Source organism: Sinohyriopsis cumingii, chromosome 5 (genome assembly GCF_028554795.1).
Source record: "Sinohyriopsis cumingii isolate HCF-2022 chromosome 5, ASM2855479v2, whole genome shotgun sequence".
Taxonomy (NCBI): Eukaryota; Metazoa; Mollusca; class Bivalvia; order Unionida; family Unionidae; genus Sinohyriopsis; species Sinohyriopsis cumingii.
The window spans coordinates 53,162,975-53,185,219 of record NC_142965.1 but is presented as its reverse complement, the minus strand read 5'-3'; the positions used below and the strand labels follow the sequence as shown (position 1 = coordinate 53,185,219).

General features: G+C 33.6%; 1 protein-coding gene across 3 annotated transcripts in view; it reads left to right on the top strand.

Moving 5' to 3' along the window:
- LOC149799177 (baculoviral IAP repeat-containing protein 7-B-like) overlaps nt 1–9,810 on the top strand; it is a 78,102-nt gene extending 68,292 nt beyond the window's left edge. For all 3 annotated transcript variants that reach the window (XM_089958395.1, XM_089958394.1, XM_089958396.1), the window contains 3 exons: nt 556–661; nt 5,222–5,278; nt 6,297–9,810. In XM_089958395.1, the coding sequence (XP_089814521.1) occupies nt 556–661; nt 5,222–5,278; nt 6,297–6,487 (354 nt within the window). In that variant the 3' untranslated portion in view covers nt 6,488–9,810. The remainder of the gene's footprint in view (nt 1–555; nt 662–5,221; nt 5,279–6,296) is intronic.
- The last annotated feature ends 12,435 nt before the right edge of the window (nt 9,811–22,245 follow it).

The following is a 22,245-nucleotide window of genomic DNA, read 5'->3' as shown; positions in this document are numbered from 1 at the left end:
CCCACCCATCTCATGTGAATACATAGACAAAAACACACTCACACGTGATGATTGTGCCATGTTAATTGCTGAAAGCAAATGCAAGTATGTGCAAGTACCAGAAGTCCCCAATACACGTCTCAGATACAGCATCCTCTGTCAGGAAACACCAATCCTGTCTGAAAAACGGGGAATTAAGAACGATTTTCCTTCACTGAGAAACCAGTAGTGCTTGGATTTTATATACACAATTAGTCAATGAAATTCTATGCAATAAATACATGTTATAACTTTTCCCAGATATTCCCTTCTACAAATTTCTTCAAACAAGGACAAGGACATTGCATAAAATGGTTGCAGCTGTAATTCGCTTGAATATAATGAAAATGTAATTGCCAATGACAAAGATCTAAATATATAATTTTCACAATGATATACAAAATTCTGATTATTTATACATGTGTCTTAAAGAGTGGACTAACAGGCAACAGTAAGAAAATTAAATCATTTTTATGATTTAAATTTAAGTGCATTGATTTGAATCTTTCAATGTTTCATTTTAATTTCATATTTCAGAACATTGCTGAGCAAGCCAACCATGATCCACTTCATGCAGAGTTTGATGTGCTGGCTGAAGGTGATCTACAGACAATGATTGAATTGAGGGAGGAATTACTTCAGGGTAAGGCAGATGATTTAGATGGGAATTCTTAAGTTTTTAATTTTTATCTGAATTGTTCAGGTTCAATAATACCCTTAGTTGTAATGATGCTGATATAATTAGTATAGTTATAGAAGTAATCTTATCATCCTCTATGCATGATATTCAGCAGACTTCATATATGTAATTGATATAATAGCAGCAAGTATTTTTAAATGTTTATTTTGGAAAATAGGAGTTTTTGAATCTGGAATGCAGAGGAGTAGGCCAATTGATAATGCACATATCTAATATAAGTATGGCATTGGCGTGCAGAAAAGAGGCTGATTCAGATCATTGGCCTTGACTACTTTGGCTCTCTTCTAAGATGACAGACCCTTCTCTAGCCTACATCCTTAATTATGTTATAAAACCGGTTAAGCATTAAAAATAGTTATGTATATTGTTAGTCATAAGTTTTGGTCATGCAGGGATTATTTTTCCTGGCTTATTAAGGAAGGAGTAGAGTTTGACCTTTTTTTTTGTGATGATTTGTACAGTTTTCCTAATACAAATTATCCAATCCATTACCATATATTTTGCTAGTATTCACCATCAGTTAGGCTCAGAAGATTAATTCTCATTTACAGTTGATTACTCAATTTCCATAGTGTAATGTTACCCTCTTAATAAGAGGGTTGTTTAATTGGATTTGGCTGGCGTTATCTAGAGGATAACCTCCGTCAATGTTTTAGCCTGGTAGGAGTGAAAAAAAATGTGGCAATTCCAATTCAATCTAAATTATGTCAACAGAATTTAATAGCAGTAAAAAAATTGGATTTATTCCATCATAATAACGAGTGGTGAAAAGAGCTCAATGTCCACGATTGATTTGCATCACCTTCCTCCCTTGACTGTGCTTGTATTAACATCTCCCTATTTCCTTGAATTCCTGTTCTCTGCGCATCATCCCTTCCTGGACTTCCTAGTCCCTTTTTCTGACCTCATCTTTCATTTTTTTCTTGGACTTCTGTCTTCGTACTGTCCCATCTTTCTATCGAACATTACCATATTCTTTTACCCATGCTACTACATGTTCGATTACCATCGCATGAAATTCACATATTCTAACACACACCAGTCTTTAACCTGCAAGATTATTTAAACATTACAAAATCAAATATAAATAGGTAATTATCGTTAACTCACGATAATCAGTATCATCCTAACAGACAAAGTAAATTATTTCATATAACCTTATGAAATCCTGCACATATGAAATTTTGGATCGCATTCAGTCAATTCTACCATTGAACTAATAACTGTAAAATTAAAAGGTAAATTGCATAACAACTCTAGCATCAACACATTTCCATGAAATTGAATAAAATAAATTGCATAACAACTCTAGCATCAACACTTTTCCATGAAATTGAATAAACAATACATAATATGGAACCTAGTCATAGCAAACACATTTGAATAAAACAATCAATCAAAAAACAGAAAATTACGTGGGAAATTAAAATTGCATACCTTAATGCTGTTCTCTTTCAGAACTTGTGCATCCTAGCACTAAACACTGTCTTTTCTCACAAGACAGCCACCTGGTCCCTTTCCTGTTTAACGAGGAAAGTACTATTCTCTTTAGGCTTCCCCCCGAACCAAAACTACTCCTCTCTCAGGAAATTAAGACTAAAGAATTCCGACTAAGGTGGTCACTTTAAATTCATATTGCTTCTAAATTGTACACATTAATTTATTTTGCCCAATCGTAGGCAGCAGTTTCCAAATTTTCCCCAAGATAATAATTTCTTCCATCAGATTTAGACAGCGTAGAATCTGTGAACTACGAGGTATATCAATTTCCCTTTGAAGATGATAATTTGACATGGGTTCCTATCAAGCAGATATGGTTGGTAGCTCAAATGTTTACATTCTCAGGTCAAATCTCACTCAGTCATACATTCTAGCCTTTCAAGTTTTAACAGACACGGGGGTGTGGTGTGAGAAAAGTAGAAAGGTCGAAGTGATCCTTCACAAAGACTTTTCTGGATTAAATATGATAACATTTTAATGCTCAATGCATTCAACTTTAAGGTTCAATACAATTCAAAATTCGACACTTCACAAATAGATTACCTATTAGACTTTGATCAACATATGTTGTGGCTGATTATTCATTCTACATAAGGTTCAGAAGGAAATGAACATATATAAAAAGTAACAAAAATGTTAGAGTAGAAATGGGTCCATAACTTTGAAAAGAAAAAAGTTGTATTTTTATTCTCAGTATAATATGTCTTTTGTTATCAAGAACATTAATTTCACACAATGCTGATAATGCATGCTCACATATACGACCTAAGTGGTTAGAGTGCCTTGGATACAGGAGGTCGTGGGTTTGAACCCTGGCCGAGTCATACCACAGATGTATAAAAATGGTATTAGCAGCTGTCTCGCTCACTCAGTATGAAGAGGTTAGTGTTAGGACTGGTCAGTCTAGTGTCTGGATAATGTGACTGGGTGGGACATGATGCCACATGTCTGCAGCATGATACTCCAGTGCTAGACATCACTATAATCTGCCACACTGCATACATCATTGTGATATGACTCAAATTGTTAAAGCTACATTAAAAATCCCAAAACACACACACATGTTCACATACTATTAAATGTGTGCTGATTTTGCTTACACATTCTTGTTTTCTTTAAATTGTACATAATTTCTGACCCAATGCCAAAACTAAAATCACAGGGTCAAATGGTAAATTTACAAAAAGTTAATTTTATTTATAATGCTGTACGTTTCTTTATTACTGGAAGGATGAAAAGCCTGTATATATATGAACACTGTCACTAAATATTGCACGATTTGTTTCATGTCTAGCTATGAGATGGTATTATCAGTGAAGGTATGGGAGTTTATTTCGAAAACACACACCAAGAAAATTTACTTTAAACAATTTTATTTTGGAAGCTGTTGGATAAAGTTGTTTATGTGTGTCATTAGTCTATTTTTTTTAAATTTCAGTTTCATAAATATATCTCAGAAGGAATTTCTTTTTTAAACATTGTTTTCATAAACGGCATCTATTGAAAAATTACTTTGTTGTACATTTTGTAATAATATACAATGTTAGCAAAACTGTTTCATTTGTAAAATGTGCTTGAAACATTCATATTATATCAAAACTAATACATATCATCATGTGTTTAGTTTACTTACTGTGTATATTATCATTTGGTACATGTATCGTTTGTGTGCCATGTAGGCGCAAAATGGGCAAACAGGTGTGAAATTATTTCTGAAAGAAGGGTATGACATCAAACAACAAATTAAATCTTAAAGTTTGAAATAAGATGGACATCGCTAAAAATTATTGGTATTTTTATGTGCAAATACTTAAAAACAATGCATCCAGAAAAAAATGTGAAAAAAGAACTAGTATGACTGAAGTTTCAACAAAATTTAGTGCATTGCTTATTTATGTCCATCAAATCATGCAGTCACAAAACTGAAATTCAGATATCTGTTGAGCTCCAAAAATTGCTTTTATATAAATGTGCAAGGAAAGTTGGATGATGTTTAAGTGTTTCTTAAAATAATAACAATGAATATTTTTCACAAGACAATTCCTTTCTAAATTATGTATACCATGAAATGATGTTATATATGATACTTATATGTTGACAAAAATGTTTAAATTATATCAGCTTCAAGATGACAATGGAAGGGCAATAGTGTATAGCACCAGAACAGTGGAAATTGATAGGCTAGGTATGTTTTGATTAATACAAAAATCATGAAAACCCAAAGATACGTAATATACAGTCCATGTAAATTTATCAAAATTAATTTAATTCGATGAATCTGGATAGTCATAAAGGCGTTTATCCTTCACTGCAGGGTCCATGAATCACGTATTGACATATCTATAGATGGCATACAATTAACCTAGATAGTTTTGGGGTCTTCTGTCTACTGAACAATTTAATTGTAGCAAAATATTTTACATCAAGTTAAAATATCCCATTTATCATGTACCAGAAATAACTGTTGTCCTTACCTATCTGTTTGTGTAAAGCTACACACCTCTGCAGAGTTTTCTTCAGCAATGATTTTTTATTTAGGTTAAAGCTAGTCTTCATCATACATGTATATTGAATTTCATCATTTGTGTGCTTTATGGTGTATATATTACTTCAAATGGTGTGTGATGAATATCCAGTTGCATAGCAACTTGTGTTGGTCAACAATATTGATACAAAAAGAGTAATATTCGTTTTGCTATACAAACATTATCGGATATATGATGCAGCTCGTAAAAAAATAAAATGCAATGTAAAACAAACCATAAATGATACCAAATGGACATTTTTGGGGATGAAAATTAAATCACACAGTGATTTAAAGTTATGTCTGTTACTTTAATAGAAAATGGTAAAATTTGTTCCATATGAAGATAATGCTATCTACTTTTAAGTGTACATATTCCACATTCTTAAAACTTCTAAGAAGTTTTTTAACCTACGGAATTACAGTGAAGTTTGTACATGTAATATGAATGAAAAATTGTCTTTCAATTTTTTTCATAGCGTCGGAACATGCACCCATGGCCCAGCATCCTTTTGATGGTGGAACAGACTTGACTGGTAAATTCAAGGAAATCTTGTATCAGTTCATTCAGGAAAGTATGTTTGCATAGAACAATGAAAAAAACATACTTATGAATTTTTAAAGAAACCTCTCCTGATCAGAATCACTAGGTTCAAAATGCTAAGTTAACATTATTATTTGTGATGTAATATTACCTTTATTAAAAGAATAGTTCCAAAACTTTATCATGTGATCAGAGCAATATCATTCTGTTCAGTTGTATTCCATTGTTTCACCTGCAATTTTTTATTTAGAATTAATACACCTCAAAACATTCTCAGGTTATTTGGGAGTTGGAAATACAGGCATCAAAATGTTTTCGAAAATACCCTCATCAGAGAAATAATAAATGATAGACAATGTAATACCTATTGCCTCCAAATTAGCACATACACAAGATTCATTATCTATACTGGGAAAACACTTTCACACCATCGGAACATGTGTGCTGAGGCTATTTATTTGAAGTTTGTGGAACTATTTATCAATTTCGAGATAATCAATAAAAAGTAATGCCATCTTTATTTATGAACTGAATTTAAACAAATGGTTGTAAAAGATTAAAATAAGCAAAGTCCCGATGTTGGAGATCTACAGCAGATAGAGGATTGTGAGTTTGCTTAAACATTTCAGAGGAAGATTCCTCTACAGCTTAATAAGTTTTAAGGTCAGTGATAAAGGTTAGAGGTTAATTGTCTCAATATGAAAAGGCAAAAGCTGTTTCTGTTTGAGTTGAAAACAAACAATAAGAATCTCTGCAATTTGTCTCAGACTGAAAAAATGTTTTTATTTAGATATTGACAGTTGGTGTGTTATTTTATATGTTGATCTCATCAAAGTTAATTTGAAATGGTGTGATTATAAAACACCCATTATTGCAAACACAAAACATGCCCTGAATATGGAATTTCAATCAGGGTAGAAACTAAATATATTCAAATGAGAAAAGAAACCAATAACCTTCTCCTGAATCTTCTAAAGAAATACACACTTTGTATGATATAAATATTTCAGGTGAAGCCTTCGAAAGACCCATATCAAGAAGTATCAGAGAGCAGATGATCTGTATTTCGTGTAAAGAATGTTTTGTGGAGGTCAGATTCATCCCATGCCTCCATTTGGTATGTTGCAGAAAATGTGGCGATCATGAAAAATATTGCCCAAGATGTAAATGCAGCATTCTAGAAAAGGAGATCTTGGATTGATACAAGAATGTAAACAGTTGGACTCAACTAGTTCCTTAATATTAAATTTTGAATATATATTGTTGTGTATATTTGATTTATATTGTATTCTTTGTCCATGATTATATGTTGCAAACAGAATGTTTTCATGGAATTTCAGTTCAAGGTCAGTTTTGTTTACCATTAATTGTATGTTGTAAACAATGTTTTCATGGAATTTCATTTCAAGGTCACATACATGGCAACCATTACACTATTTGCATAATCATTATGCTTTTTTTCACTAAATTACGCCTTACGCATAACTGCATTCGGATTACGCGTTTTCAGTATATCCCCCTTAAAAAAAAATTAATAATTTGTTTTCTCATTTTTATTAACATCCCATTAATCCCACAGACTGTATTCTAGAAAAGACAACTTCTATGTAACTACAACATAAGAGTACGCTTGTCCAAAGACTTGCTTGCATCTTCCTCACAGTATTATGTTCTATTTATATCAGTTGACCTCTTTCCAAGAAAGATGATGGTTTCTACTTTTGACCTCGGTTTCTATTTAGAGCAGCTGTATGGCTTAGTTAGGAGAGAACAGACTGGTTTTCTAACTTTTAATCTTTGCTCGCAGATTCTTTGTTCTAATTCATATATGGTACAAAACCAGTTGTAGGTATTTGGTACTAAAAGTCAGTCAGATTTATTCTAGTCAATGCACGTGTTAGAGCAAAAATATTTTTCACAGATGAATTAGGAAAAGATGAAAAACCAATTCAGAGATGAATACATGAATTACACAATACAGCGTTCCATTCTAGGGCAGCTTCATGCCCCTTGCAGGCAGTGTGGAAAGGATTTTAATATTGGCCATGGTAGTAAAACAAAGAGACCATGAATTAGCTTGTTTTACTAACTCCAATACTAAGGTAACTTCTTTTTTTACAGCAGAACTTAATTGTGGACACGAATTTTATAAATGCAGAGGCGTTATCTACCAAGTTCTTAATAGAACATGGACTACCCCTAGCGGTAGAAGACTACATTGGTCCTTTGTTCAAACGGATGTTTCCCAATTTCAAAATTGCAGAAAATATGCATGTGCAAAATCAAAATCATCTAATATTGTTAGGTGTTTAGCAGAAGACACTTCACTCAAAATTGCAGAAGCCATGAAAATTGGGCTGTTTAGTATTGTAACAGACAGGAGTAGTGATTATGACAAAAAGTTGTACCCAGTCTGTGTAAGAGACTTTGACAACGAAAAGGGCAAAGGCAGAGTACTCTTCTTTCATTACCAGAATTAACAGTAGATTCCACTGGAGAAAACATTTTTATTATTTGCTTGATAATGCTTTGAATACACATAAGTTGGCAGAACTGTATGGGGTTTTCAGCTGATGCTGCACCAGTGATGACTGAAATTCATAAAGGAGTTTGTATTCTGTGTTTTGAAAAATGTCTCCACCATTGTACATATCAGGTTGTCTCCGTCATATGATGCACCATGCTGCAGGAAAGGCTGCTGATAAATTAGAAGAATTCTTGAAGTATCAAGTTGGCACTCTACCTGACAATGTACTTCATGCAGACAGAGTTGACTTTTTTCATCTTATTTGCCAGCTAAAAGACCCAATAACTGGAAAATATACATTTCCTCTTCTTTGTCAGGTTATGAAAGGAATATTGGTTCTTTACCATTCCAGTGCTGACTGTGAGATTGTTCAGTATTGTTAACAAAAATAAAACTGAATTCAGATCCAGGTTCTGTAACACAGCACTTAGTGCTCTACTGGTGTGCAAAACATTCATAGTCTCAGCTGGTACAAAGTGTTTTGAAATACAGTATGAGAGTCTGTTGATTTTTAAAACTCAAAGTGTTATATATGAAAACTTAAAGCAGTAATGGATGTCAAAAGTCCAGAGGGATAAATAAATCATTTTGTACATATGCTCATTGAATTTTCATCATGTTATATGTGGATTACTCTTTTTCTGCTCGGATTACTCTTTTTGTCCACTTGGATTACACTTTTTCCTCGCCAGGGGTTGGCATGTATGAGGTCAGGTTTTTTTAACCATTAGACTAGATTTTTCTCTTGTAATGATTCATATTCTTTCACGAGACGTCAAGTGAAATGTGTGTAAATAGGGAATTGATAACCAGGTAATTAATTCCTGTTTTATGTTGGTCTGTGGGAATCAGAGTTTAGTTATGTTACTATAATCAGATTTGATTTAGAGGAATTATTTATTTAAAATATTCACTGCTTATTGACTTTTGGATTAATACATTGCTTTGGATTTTTCAGAACTCATTCAAACAAATTCTGGATTTCATCATTGTGTTCAATCAGGATATTGAAGACCATGGGAATTAATATGGATCATTCTGAATTTTTGGACATGTGATTTGGCATTTAGGATTATTTTGAATTTAATTCACGATATTATAAGTGTCTTCCGAATTTGCATTTTTTATTCTTGGGAAATACATTGGTTGTTGATTTTACTTAAATTGTTGGTTTCACTTTCTTTCTGTTACATATTTTAAAACCTAGAGTCATACCAGAAATTGGTGGTGCATCTGGGTTCTGAATTACTTAAAACATTTCAGAGATATTAAAAATTGTCTTTACAAATTTAAATTGACTTTTGTTTTGGAATTTTCGTTCTCCCAGATAAAGATTGTAATTTTACATATTTGAAGTATTTAATGACACCAGGATGCATTCACAATGTCATCTGATGTCGAGAACATTGTTTCAAATCATCCCTATGTAGGGTTGGAGTCAATGAACAAGGACGAGTTGCTTGAGTTTGCCAGACATAATGATCTTTCTGAAGTGAAAGCATCTTTAACAAAGCAAGAGATGCAAGAATTTAGTGGGAAAGGAAATTTTTGATAATAATGCTTTTGGTTTGACTAATAGGATAGGAAATTAAACAAATTACACCTAAAAACCAGATGGAATTAAAATTAAAATAACTTAAGGACTCACAGTACTAATTCAGTTCCCATAGTAAACATGGAATCAGCATGATATTCAAAATTCAAGAGCTTAAAATTTCTGAGTGTTCCTGACGAGACATATATTTCTCAGTATAGAGCCATCCTTGATGCAAGATTCCATGTGGAGAGCACCATATGAGCTGCAGCAGCATTTTGATCTGCATGTGCATGAAACATGTTTTCCATTCTGTTTTCCATTCTGCACCTAAAAATGAATCAAGTGCTATTTTCATTTATATTGAGTGTTTTTAAGTCAAGTCTGTAACATGTTACATGTTGCTTTGTTATATTGTATATATATATGTGATTAAATCTTGTTATTAAAGTAATTTTCTGCATTTATATTTTCATGTTATCTTTCTGTGGCATACAGGCTACATAAAAACACAAACATGCTGACATCGGCAAGTATTACATCATAGGGTATCAGATTAAATGACACATTGTATTTTCATGTCTCACTGCCTATAAGACAAGTTTTAAAGCTTATAAGATTTAAAATTATCAATTTTTCTTTCCAACTCGCACAGAAAAATGGTACAGTGTATCCCTATTCCCATCTATAAAATCAAACTAAGTGTGCAAGATGAAAGAGGATAATGATAAGGGGTCATTGCCCTCCTGGGGAAAAGACAAATAAACACACCCATGAAACAACAAGAGATGCTGAAATTCCAAAAGCATCTTAACTATCAACACATGTGATTTATCACCTCCAAATCTTAACAATATATGTCTAAAAACCAAACAAGTTCTATAAGTTTATTCTGTTGAAGAATAAAATAACTGAGTGCTACTTTATAGTATAAAATAATAAAAGTATGGGAAATGGTAAAGAAGTGAAGAATAGACAGTAATTTCTACAAGCCTGGCAATGTTCACCTTAATAAGGGGAAAAATATATGCATCAACCCAAAAGTCAAAGCCACTTGAGGTCTGTTACATAAGGACAACAAGAGACAAATTTGAAAAAGCTATTCAAAGTCCTTATAACGCTGATATTATATTGATGTTGGAGACAAAGCCTGTATGCAAATTTATGTGCCCAAGCCAAGAAGCTGGAGGTGGAGAAATATGTGGAAAACTTGGCAATGTCAAGGTAAATCCTTTTTTCAATGCAATATTTATACATTGATATAATCTAAGGCTACTTGGTAAATTTAAATAATAGGACTGAATTGCATATTAAATTTGTCAAGTACATAAATCTATACCTACTTTTAATTTAAACTCATAAAAGGCTAAGAAAAAACCCCAAAACCATTATTGTGGCAATTTCCACTACACGCAGTGTTAAATGATTTACTTATCAAGATAAAGCTTAACAAAATGCATAAATTAGTGAAAAATAGAGAAACAAACCAAATATTGAAATCACATCACAGTCAAAGAGGTGATAGTAGACCTTGATTTTGGCATACCAAGTAGTAAGCTCAGATTTACCGCTAAATGAGACCGCTCTGGTGGCCTAGTGGTTAGAGCATCCGCCTCGGATGCAAGAGGTCGTAGGTTTGATCCCCGGTCGAGTCATACCAAAGACTTAGAAAAATGGTACTAACAGCTGCCTCGCTTGGTGCTCAGCATTAAGAGGTTAATGTTAGGACTGGTCGGCCTGGTGTCAGGATAATATGACTGGGTAAGACAACATGCTACATGTCTGCGGCATGATGCCCCAGTGCTAGACATCACTATAAACTGCCACACTGCAGACATCGTAGCTATATGCCTGAAAAATTATTAAAGCTACATAAAAAATCCAAAACACAGACACAGCTAAATGAATGTATGATACCATTTGATGCTAAGTGTAGAGCAATGTTGCTTTTCTAAATGGGTGATCAATGTGGATACATAAGCAATTCTGATATGTGGCTTACATTTAAAATCTCTCCCCACCATTTGTAGGAATTGTTACATATATTAAATGGTATTTAACATTATGAGCCAATATATGGGTACCAACATATGAAATTCTGCAATCGGGTCATACTATTTTATTTTTCCTATACCTTGAGCTATCTACAGCCCCTTCCTATTGCATATGACCTGTCCCGTCTGTGCTTTGTATAAATTTGTTTCTCCAAAATCATATGTAAACTATTAAAAAGGATACCCTATTAAATAATACCCTGGATGCATATGGTAACCATGGAAACAACAGACTCATAATATGGTATAGTTCCCACATAGGACTCGCGGTACTAATTTAAATCCGATAATAAACATATGGAATCACCATGATATTCAAAATTCAACAATTTACAATTCCTGAATGCTTCTGGTCAGACAAGCTTCTGTGTGAAATGCACCATATGAGCCATGGCACTTTTTTTAATCTGTTTGTGCATGTAACCTGTGTTGTCCATTCTGCACTTAATAAATTTGGGTGCTACTTTCATTATTGAGTGTTCCTATATATATATATATATATATATATATATATATATATATATATATATATATATATTAAAATTATATTAATATAATTGTGTCTTTGTTTTCAATCGCATAGAAGATAAGCTCTCACAAGAATATTTTACTACTATTGTACTCTTCATTATTAAACCAATTATAAAGCACCAAACCCGTATATACTCTGTTTTATGTTAACCCATTTTTAGACTGGTTCACAATTTTTCTTATCATTAGTATCAGGAGTCCTTCAGAAGGAAATTATGAAAATGCAAAATAAGAGAGAGGAAAATGAGATGCACAGAGAGAGAGAGAGAGAGAAGAAAAAGAAATGCAAATTTAGAGAAAGATAAGATGAAGAAATGCAAATTCAGAGAGGAAAAAGGCATTAAGAGAGAAAAAAAGAGGGGGAAATACAAATGCAGAGAGTGAGAAGAGAAGAGAATGAAATGCAGATGCAGATGCAGAGAGATGAAATGGAGATGCAGTATAGATTAAAAGAATTAGAACTGGCAGGCAGAGTAATCTCAATACCCATCCTGCTGACACACAAATTCAGGTTTGATGTTTACATAAATATTAATTTAGTATTTCAGGAAAGAAGTAGATAATACTTTCTTCATTTGCAAAAACTGCTAAAACCTTGAAATGGCAAGAAATCATTGGACTTTATTATTATGAAGTGTATAGATTGGCAAAGCTAGTGAGGTATACACTTCACTATCAGTAAAATAGTGATGATTATAATGTGGTTAAAGTATATATCTTGAAGGGTTATGAGTTGGCATCTGAGGCCATGTCGAGACTGCTCAGGTGGCCTAAGTGGGTAAAGCGTCCGCCTTGGATGCAGAAGGTCATGGGTTCGAACTCTGGTTGAGTCATACGAAAGACATAAAAATAGTACTAACAGCTGCCTCACTAGGCACTCAGCATTAAGAGGTTAGTGTTATGACTGGTTGGCCTGGTGTCAGGATAATATGACTGGGTGGGACGTCATGCCACACGTCTGTGGCATGATGCCCCAGTGCTAGATATCACTGTAAACTGCCACACTGCAGACATCGTAGCAATATGACTGAAAATATTTTAAAGCTATGTCAAAATTGCAAGTTACAAACACTGAAGCATATCAACAAAGCTTTAGGAATTTTGGAAAAGAAACAAGACAAACCCGTGGTGAATTTGCAGAGGCAAAAGAAGTATTTGACAGGTGGCGCTCAGCCAAGAAGGTTGATAAAGATTACATGAACCTCAGACAGATCATTTTAATTGAAGAGTTCAAGAAATATATCCTTAGCAATGTCAAGACCTACCTTGATGTGCAGAAACTTTAGAAAATACTGCTCACACAGCTGATAGTTGTTCCTTGACAGTCAAAGTTTCATTTGTCAATAAATCTTCCCCTTGGTAGTTTTTGGAAAATGTTATCAGTCTCATACGAATACTTTCAAATCTCAATGTGGCATACCTTTCAGAAATCAAACATTTGATAAGACTGATCAGAAATTCTTATCTTTTCCAATGCGCACTTATTTTTAAAAGAAAGGGCACATTACTTCTGATAACTACAGGTTGAAAAATAAGCAAGAGAATAAAGACTGCTATTCCAAATGTTCTTATTTTAGAGGTCAAGGTCATGGTATTTTATTCAAAGCAATATATTTGTTGGGTCAAACAAACCACAGTCTGGTTATATTTTGGAGACTTGTGAACTATTCATGTCAGAAGGTTTTATATCACTCATTTATGATTCTGCCACGCCTATTTCTCTTAAAATATTACGGGACACTGGAGTTTCTCGGATTATTTTGTTACCATGGTACTTTGCCTTTATCTGAGAAGTCTTCTATTGAAAACGTTCTTACTCAGGAAGTAGAGTGCAGCTTTGTAAATATTCATCTCCATTGTGTTAATTTGTCATCAGACTTAGTTTCCAGACCTGTAACTGTTGGAGTAGTGTATTTTTACCTTTAGAAGGTATTCATTTATTACTTGGCAATGAAACAGCTGGCAATAAGGTCTTTTGTTAATCAACTAGTAATTCACAAGCATTGTTTGGATCAAAATCTTATTCAGAGTGAGATCTCTGACTTGTATCCTGCTTTTGCATTTATCAGAGCTATGGCAAAAAGATCGCTTGAAAATGATGTTGATAAGATAATTATTCCTTTAGCTGACTCATTTATTGGCCAGTCTTTTTAATGGGGTCATCTTTGCTCCTGGTATTGATCAATCAATAGATATTGATCACAATGATCATCTCATTACTACTCATTCTTTCTATTCTAATCAGGGTGACAAAAAGTTATCGCTCATTGTCCAATAGGAAGAAAATCATGAGATCTGTTCGTTTTAGAGAGCTATTAGAGAAATTGAAGCCTCACAAGTTCCAGTTTGTTTTTATGTGAAAAATGGGGCCTTTATGAGGACAAATAGACTACCTGAGGTACCCGATTGTGACGAGTAGTCGATGAGCTATCATGTTGTCGTTCCGAGGCCATATCGACGGGAATTCTTAGTGTAGCCCATGAAACTCTATCGGCTGTTCATTTAGAAGCCAAAGAGACTTACCTAAAATATTTAATCATTTTTATTGGCCGAAATATGCTGCTCCGGTGGTCTAGTGGTTGGAGCTTCCGCCTCAGATGCGGGAGGTCGTGGGTTTGAACCCAGGCCGAGTCGTACCAAAGATTTATAAAAATGGTACTAGCAGCTGCCTCGCTTGGCGTTCAGCTTTAAGAGGTTAGTGCTAGGACTGGTCGGTCTGGTGTCAGGATAATGTGATGGGGGGACATGATACTATATATCTGAAGCATGATACCCCAGTGCTAGACATCACCATAAACTATCAAACTAATATCGCAGCGATATGACTGAAAAATTGTTAAAGCTACGTTAAAATTCCAAATCACACGTACACACACATGCATTAGCTGAAATATAAAAGTGATGTTCCTAAATACTGTAGATCTTATCACACTTGATAAGTGGTATGAATACTCAATCAGGAGTACTACGAGTCTGTGCTCTTAAAATAAGTAAGAGAAAAGAGTACAAGACAACAAGCTTTTTGCAAAATTTAACAAATAATGTATTTCACTAGATTACAAAGTAAAAATGAGAAGAAAGAACTTAGGTATTGCGAATTAAATCCCAAAATAATCCAAGAATTACAGTCACAAGTCCGAATAATTTAAAGTCCTGAATAAAACTAAGTGCAAGTCCAGAATAAATCCAAAAACTGACGGTGATGACGTGTCTGTGGTAGCTTATAAAGTGTTGATGTGTCGACAGTATTATGTTGAATCACAGTAATATAACCCCAGGATTGAATTCACAATAAATTTCAGTGAATGTCTCTATCCAAAAATTTTATCAGAGTACTTTTGTATTTCTAGAGAAAATAATTACTTTAATTCAATAATTTGAAGAACAAAATTCATCCCAAAATACTTGTCACAGCAAATAATACAACTTGATTGTTGTAAGACTTCAAGCACGAATTATAAATTCCTCTCAGTTACAATTTATATAATTTTATACTTGACCTCAGGTTACAATTATCATTTTCTAACAAAAAGCATTACCTAATGGAAAATAACCTTCTAGAATGATCCTGATGTTCCCAAAATCAAAACCATAACCTTGATTGCACTCAGAAAATTCCTAAACGCAGACCCAAATAAACATATTTACTTCTTCTATTAATAATAATACTGATTTTAAACTGATACATAAAGAGAATAAATTAGCTGTGTATTAGTTGTTTGCAATGAATAAAATAAAAAAAAGTCAATTTGGGTCAAGCAGAAATGAACTCAATTTTGGACAAGGTCAAGTACAACATACAATGTTACATTACAGTAGCAAAACTAAGAAACAAAGCAAACTAAATATACATAACAGGAGATACGCAAGGTTCATTTGCAACCTATTCCTACATTTAACGAACCATTTAACAGAATAGTGGTAGACTGTCGTTCCCTTACCTAAGACTAAGTCAGGCAGCCAATATGCTACATGTCTGCGGCATGATGCCCCAGTGCTAGACATCACTATGACCATAATGTGTTCATCCACAAGAGTTCCATTAGGCAATTGATTTGAAAAATACTTAAATTAAAACATTGTACTAGCTTTGCTAACTGATCATGGTCAACTTTTTTTGTCTGTAATTTTCCAACACTTTATGCATGATTAAGGCATCCAGCAGTTTAAATCTTCTGCCTATCACCACTCCTGAAAGATAAAAGGGCTTTTGGAAAGAACGCATCAAACTTCGAAGAATACGATTCAGTCATATAGTTTGATAAATGGAAGATTGCGATGAGGGTATTCATTTGCTGTTATTTGCTGCTGGGGAATTAGTTCAAGAATAATTGGGTTTTAGTTCCTTTGAAATACTTTTTTGACATACTGCTTATGGACCATTGAAGTTCTTAAAAGAGAATTTGTTTCACATAAAGATTCAAAGATTCATCTTCTTGACTATGATTTAAAATATTAGTTTTCACAAGCCTGTGAATTAGCAAGAAGTAATCTCTACTCAGTCAAAACTGTAATTAAAGTATGACTAAAATATACATAAAAGAAGTTTTCAGCCTGGTGATAAAGCTCAGGCTGTCTTGCACATACCTCGAAACCCTCTTCTGGTAAATGTTACGGTCCTGATACAATTGAAAAAAGTAAATGTCTTAATTTATATATTTAATATTCATGAGAAGAGGAAACAGAAACAACTTTATCATACAAACATGTTAAAGGAGTATGGTGATATATATAGCATAATAAAGAGTTAATTATTCAATCAATTTGCTTGTACCTATCCCACACAGTGAGCTAGTAAACTATGGAATGCAATATGACTGTAATGAATTCTGGTTTAACCAATCTTCGTAATTCAGGAATACTAACAATCTGAACCAGAAATGTTTGCATCGACAACAGCAAAGGAGTAAAATAAACTGCAATCATGTGAACAAGAGCACTTAATTTCTCATTTTCCAACATAAACAACAACAAAAATCGATCATGACGTTGATATTGTTGATGCAAAACTTGTAAAACCTGATCTTTTCAGGATTAATACTCTGAAGAAGGAATATTTGAAACAAGAAATTCAGTATTTACTGGAAAATGATTTTATAGAACCAAGTAAGAGTAATTGGTATTCCGCATAATTTTTTGTGCCGAAACCAAATAATACTTTCCGTACATGTAATACTTTCTGGACATGTATGCGAAATATGACACCACGTTTTAAATTGTGAAAGGATTCTGGCAATTCCACTATTGGAAAGAGCAGACGAAATCTCTGCATTTGCAACTCCAGATAGACATTACCAGCATTAAGCCGTTTAAAATGAAATATATCCATCAACATTCCATATAATGAACATGTTAACACCTGGTATAGATAATTATGACGCATACATTGATGACTTCATCATTTACAACGACACCTGATAAGATCACTTGGAAACCATTCGGAATTCCTTGAGAGACTCAGTGATGCAAATTTGACGATTAATTTAGGTAAAAGTGAGTTTTGTTGTGCTTGTGTTACATTATAGGATATATTGTGGCACATGGTCAAGTTTAACCTGTAGAAGTTCAGGTCAAATCCGATTTCCCAGTGCCTATCAGTAAAAGAGCAACGAATGCGATTTTTGCGCATCTGATGCAATTTTGGGGTATGGCTGGAAATTATCGGAAATTCTGCTCAAGTTTTTTTTCCATAACTGCTGAAGTCCTGACCAATTTGCTAAGCAAGAAATCCATGATTAATTGGTCTGACAAATGTCAGGAGGCTTTTGTTAAATTAAAAACCATACTTAAGACTGCACCAATTCTTTCAGATACAAATTTCAGTCACTTATTTAAAATGTCCGTTGATGCAAGTGATGTAGGGGCTGGTGGACTATGGATTAAAGAAGACAAAAATGATGTGGATCACTCTGTGTTGCTATTTTTCTAAAGAAAATAGACTAAGCAAGCACCGGATAAATTATTCCACAAACAAGAAGGAATGTTTAGCTTTGATATTGACTTTGTAACACTTTGAAGTGAATATTAGTTCCGTTTCTTCTCCAATTATCATATTCAGTGATCCCAACCCAATTACCTTTATTAAAACATGAAAAACAAAAACAGAGTTTGTTGAGTTGGAATTTGATATTGCGGGAATACAACATTGACATTAATCACATCAAGGGAAAAGATAATTTGATTGCAGATATACTTTCATGTGTATAAAATTACTATATTTTTTTTTTATTTTGTATATATTTTACATCATTCATATGACATCTCTATGCAATTTTAATTATTATAGTATCATATATCTATGTAAAAGAAAACTTTATTGTAAGAGGGGAGGTGTTATGTATATCTAAATCAAGTGTTTAACTTTTGTCAACACTGTTGGTAATCAAACTAGTCAATGCTATTGGTACATCATCACATTCAGGACTATTCAAATCTATACTTTAGGATTTGTGACCAGAACGTTTAGGATTATTTGCGATTTAATTCACAATACTGTACGTTCCTCTTAAAGTTTTATTTGATAACTTTGAAACTTAAATTATTTGATGAATTTTATGAACCCCATTGTTTCTTTTTCTTTTCATTTTGCTGTAAGTTTAAGACCATTGAGCCGTAACAAAATGTAATACTGATCACAGACTTGTCTAAATTATGTGCGCTCTCTATGGTCAGGCGTCTCATGTGTTGCTGTCGTGTCATATGCGTGAATGCGTGACATTCATGTAGGCTAAAGCCGAAAACTCTTCCACTTACAAGTGTGCAACAGACCTGATCCAAAAAAAAAAACAAAAAAAAACAAAAAAACAAAAAAAAAACAAAAAACAAAGAAAACAAAGGTTGATGTGATACCACTGCTATTCGTCCATTTTTCTATCTTAATTTTTTTTTAAATCATCATTTTTCTAAATAAACAGATTTTATATTAGCGATCTTTTGAAAGTGCGACGAAAGTATTTTTCATGGCCACTAAGCGTGACATCGTGAATTCCCATACCCGCCCCCCTTGTCATTTCTTATGTGCAACAGTCCGTCACAAGCGGTGGATGTGTTGTATGTGACAGTCTTTCAGAAATATTACTATGGAAACCCGGGAAGCTAGGTTTTGGAGAGCTTTGGAGAAGTAGGTACAGTAGTATTTCTTCTTCTCGATAATATATTATAATTGTTAGGACAAAAGTTATAATTTTTAGCATAAAATGGTTGCAGAAAACTTAGCTATCAATTTTTTGTATCTCTACATAATGCCATATAAATGATTTAAATAACTAAATTATGTTGTTTTCCGTTTTGCTCAACTTATTTCTTGTGTTTTTATGCCTGTCAGGGAGCATATGTAAAGGTATCTGTTCAATGTTCTGTTATTCCAGTTTTTCAGATAATTTGCCCGAGGGACAATAAAATAGTAATGGTCTCTTCATAGACCATTGCTTTGCATTGTACAATACAGGTTTAGGCATTAGATAAATTGGTTGAATTTGTTTTTATTAAATTGCTGTTAACTGATGCATCATTTTCTTGGCAAATTCGAGCCTTAAAATCATTGGCATAGCCAGGATATTTATGCACCTATGCAAATCATCCTGATGGGCCCCCTTCCTAATCTATAGCTTAAAATAATATTTCGTGGTTCCCTGGATTTTTCATACTCTTGTTTTATGGTATAATATAAGTCACACGGGTCATGTAGGCATTCAACACCGATTATTTCAGAAATGGGTGTCATTTTATAGAATTTGATTCTACATACCTTTACGTGGCAAGTGTTCACTTCATTTGGATTCTTATACACCCACATTCCTTTGGAAAGTCATTATTTAGACACCTCTAGAAGTGTATACGGCAAAATCAATGTTAAAGTACATAAACATTTTTTGACGAAATGAACCTTAAGGTGTGATCCAGAACAATCCGGATTGAATGTCGTGTGCTGTGAGACAGTGAACGCTGCGCATATTGATAAATAAATTCGTACGACCCTATAGTGTGACGATTCCACTCAAAGTGCTCTTTTCTTGACCAAAGTTTAGTACATAGCCACAATTGTAAAAAGCCATAGAGATCAATCATTTTCATAAAGAATTTTCTTTACGACACTTCTAAAATCAGGATCGAAACGACTTTAGTTAAAGAAAGGTAGTGTTAAATTTTAAAAGAACAATTTATATTTAATTGAAAATGAATTTAATTTTATATTTTTTTTAAATAGCATAAAGATGTATGCTAATAATATGCCTTTATTTTTGCAGGCTAAGATTTGGATGGAAAATTCAAACGACAAACCTAGCTTTGTAATTTTTTATTTGCCCAGGCCAAGCAAGTCAAGACTAGTACCACAGATAAAAATTTTTGGTAAATGATTATGTTAGGATTGTATTTAATGTCATATATTTAGTGGTCTACTATATGTCAGTCAGTTACATCATCTTTTAAAATGTGCGTGTAAAACCCCAAAATTACTTCAAGTTTGTCGTTATTTTCTTATTTTATATATATATATATATATATATATATATATATATATATATATATATATATATATATATATATATATTTCTCAGCGTCTTGTGAGTAAGCGGCTTTGCCAGTCAACTGCCTGTGAACGAGCCAATGAGAACCCGGTGCTTTATCCGGTGCTTGTATTGGAATCTGTTTAATGTTAGGACATATAACACAATTAATTTTACTATATATTCTGTACATTTGTTTCTCAGTACTGACCTTTCCACTGTGTGACAATCAAGACAAATCATATGCTGATCTAAAATACCTTCAAAGATGACTTCACGGTGAAGTTCTTGTCAGAGGTTGACCTGTATTTTTTTTAGAGCTGTAAACAAAGCAGCATGTAAATAGAACACAGATTTCACTTCCGGATCATCACCAAGGCCTTATTACTCACTGTGCACTGTCACCGAAATACACAAGGACAACCACACCCTGAGCTCATATTCTCAAGAATAAACAATTACCTTTAAATCCCTACCCAAAATGCATACATCTAACTCTTCTATCACCACCAAAAGGAGATAGGAAAAAATAATCAAAAATAGACTGGGACTACATTCGTGGGTACTGAACTGGAGCTATTAATTGTGGCCTGATTCCATTATACCTCTACTACCGGGTCCAGCATCCGTTTTTGCTTTAGGTGGCAGGGTCCAGTTCTGTAAATTGGCCCCTGGCAAATTTCTTAACTTATGGCTTTGGTGTGACATTTTCAGCTATTATTGTTTACTATTTAAAGATATGGATATATTTGTGAACTAGGTGTTTTGGGCTTGTGTTGTTCTTGAAAATGATGTCAGGCATTACACCTTCCATAGTTACTCTGCAGTATGTTGATAGTGAAATACCAATAGTTGGCTAGGAAGAAGAGCTAGCCTCCCATAGCAGTAAACACATGGGTTTGGGACAAGTAGAATATCTCAAAAACGGCTTGGATGACAACTATTTTCAGTTGCATCAGCCTGTTTATTACACACCGTTTTGCAGAAATGTCATTCTAGGAAAAGGGCTTGCATTTGCACTGTGTGCATCACAGTGTCAAAAATGACCTTCGAACATGAAAAGTGCAGGTAGAAAATTGGGGTTGGTTTGCATAAACTTCTACTATGAACTGCCATTGACTTCTTTGTCAAGTGGATAATATTCTCATGCTTTGTTTTAATATAGGTATCCAAACATATGGACCTTTTTGACCTCACTTGTGTATTGGATTTTTTGAATGATTTTTTTATACTAGGTCGCTGATTGTGGCAATAAATTTGTACATAAAAACTGCCCCCTGCCCCCTTAATATTTGAAGTGTTATGACGTCATAAACCGTCATTTCTACTATCCTAACTTTAATTCGATATTTCTATTCAGGAAATTCATAAAAAATTATCATATGATACAATCTGAAATAAACGTTTTATTTTGTGAAATTATGTTCAAAGTGTTATTTATCCCGTGGCAGAATCGGCTACCTGATGGAGTCATGTAGAAAGACTTTTTGACCGTAATGGTGAAAATAAAGGTTAATTCGCTGGATTAGGTTCATGCGATGGTCGTCCGAGAGTTATGCGTTGGTACGTTACTATTTTTTTGAATGGATATGCAGATTTTTCAGTCTTCTTACGATTCTGAAGCGATAAAAGACGCATGACAAAAGTTGAATCATGCGTATGGTTAGGGTCACGCTTGTACTTTCTTGTGTTAATTTATAGTACCGATAAGGTGATTTCGTGTTGACAGAGATTTCATCGTACTTTACTGATAAAATGTCAGACTCCTGTGCTAAAACGTAATTTTGAAAAACTGTCATTTTTAAT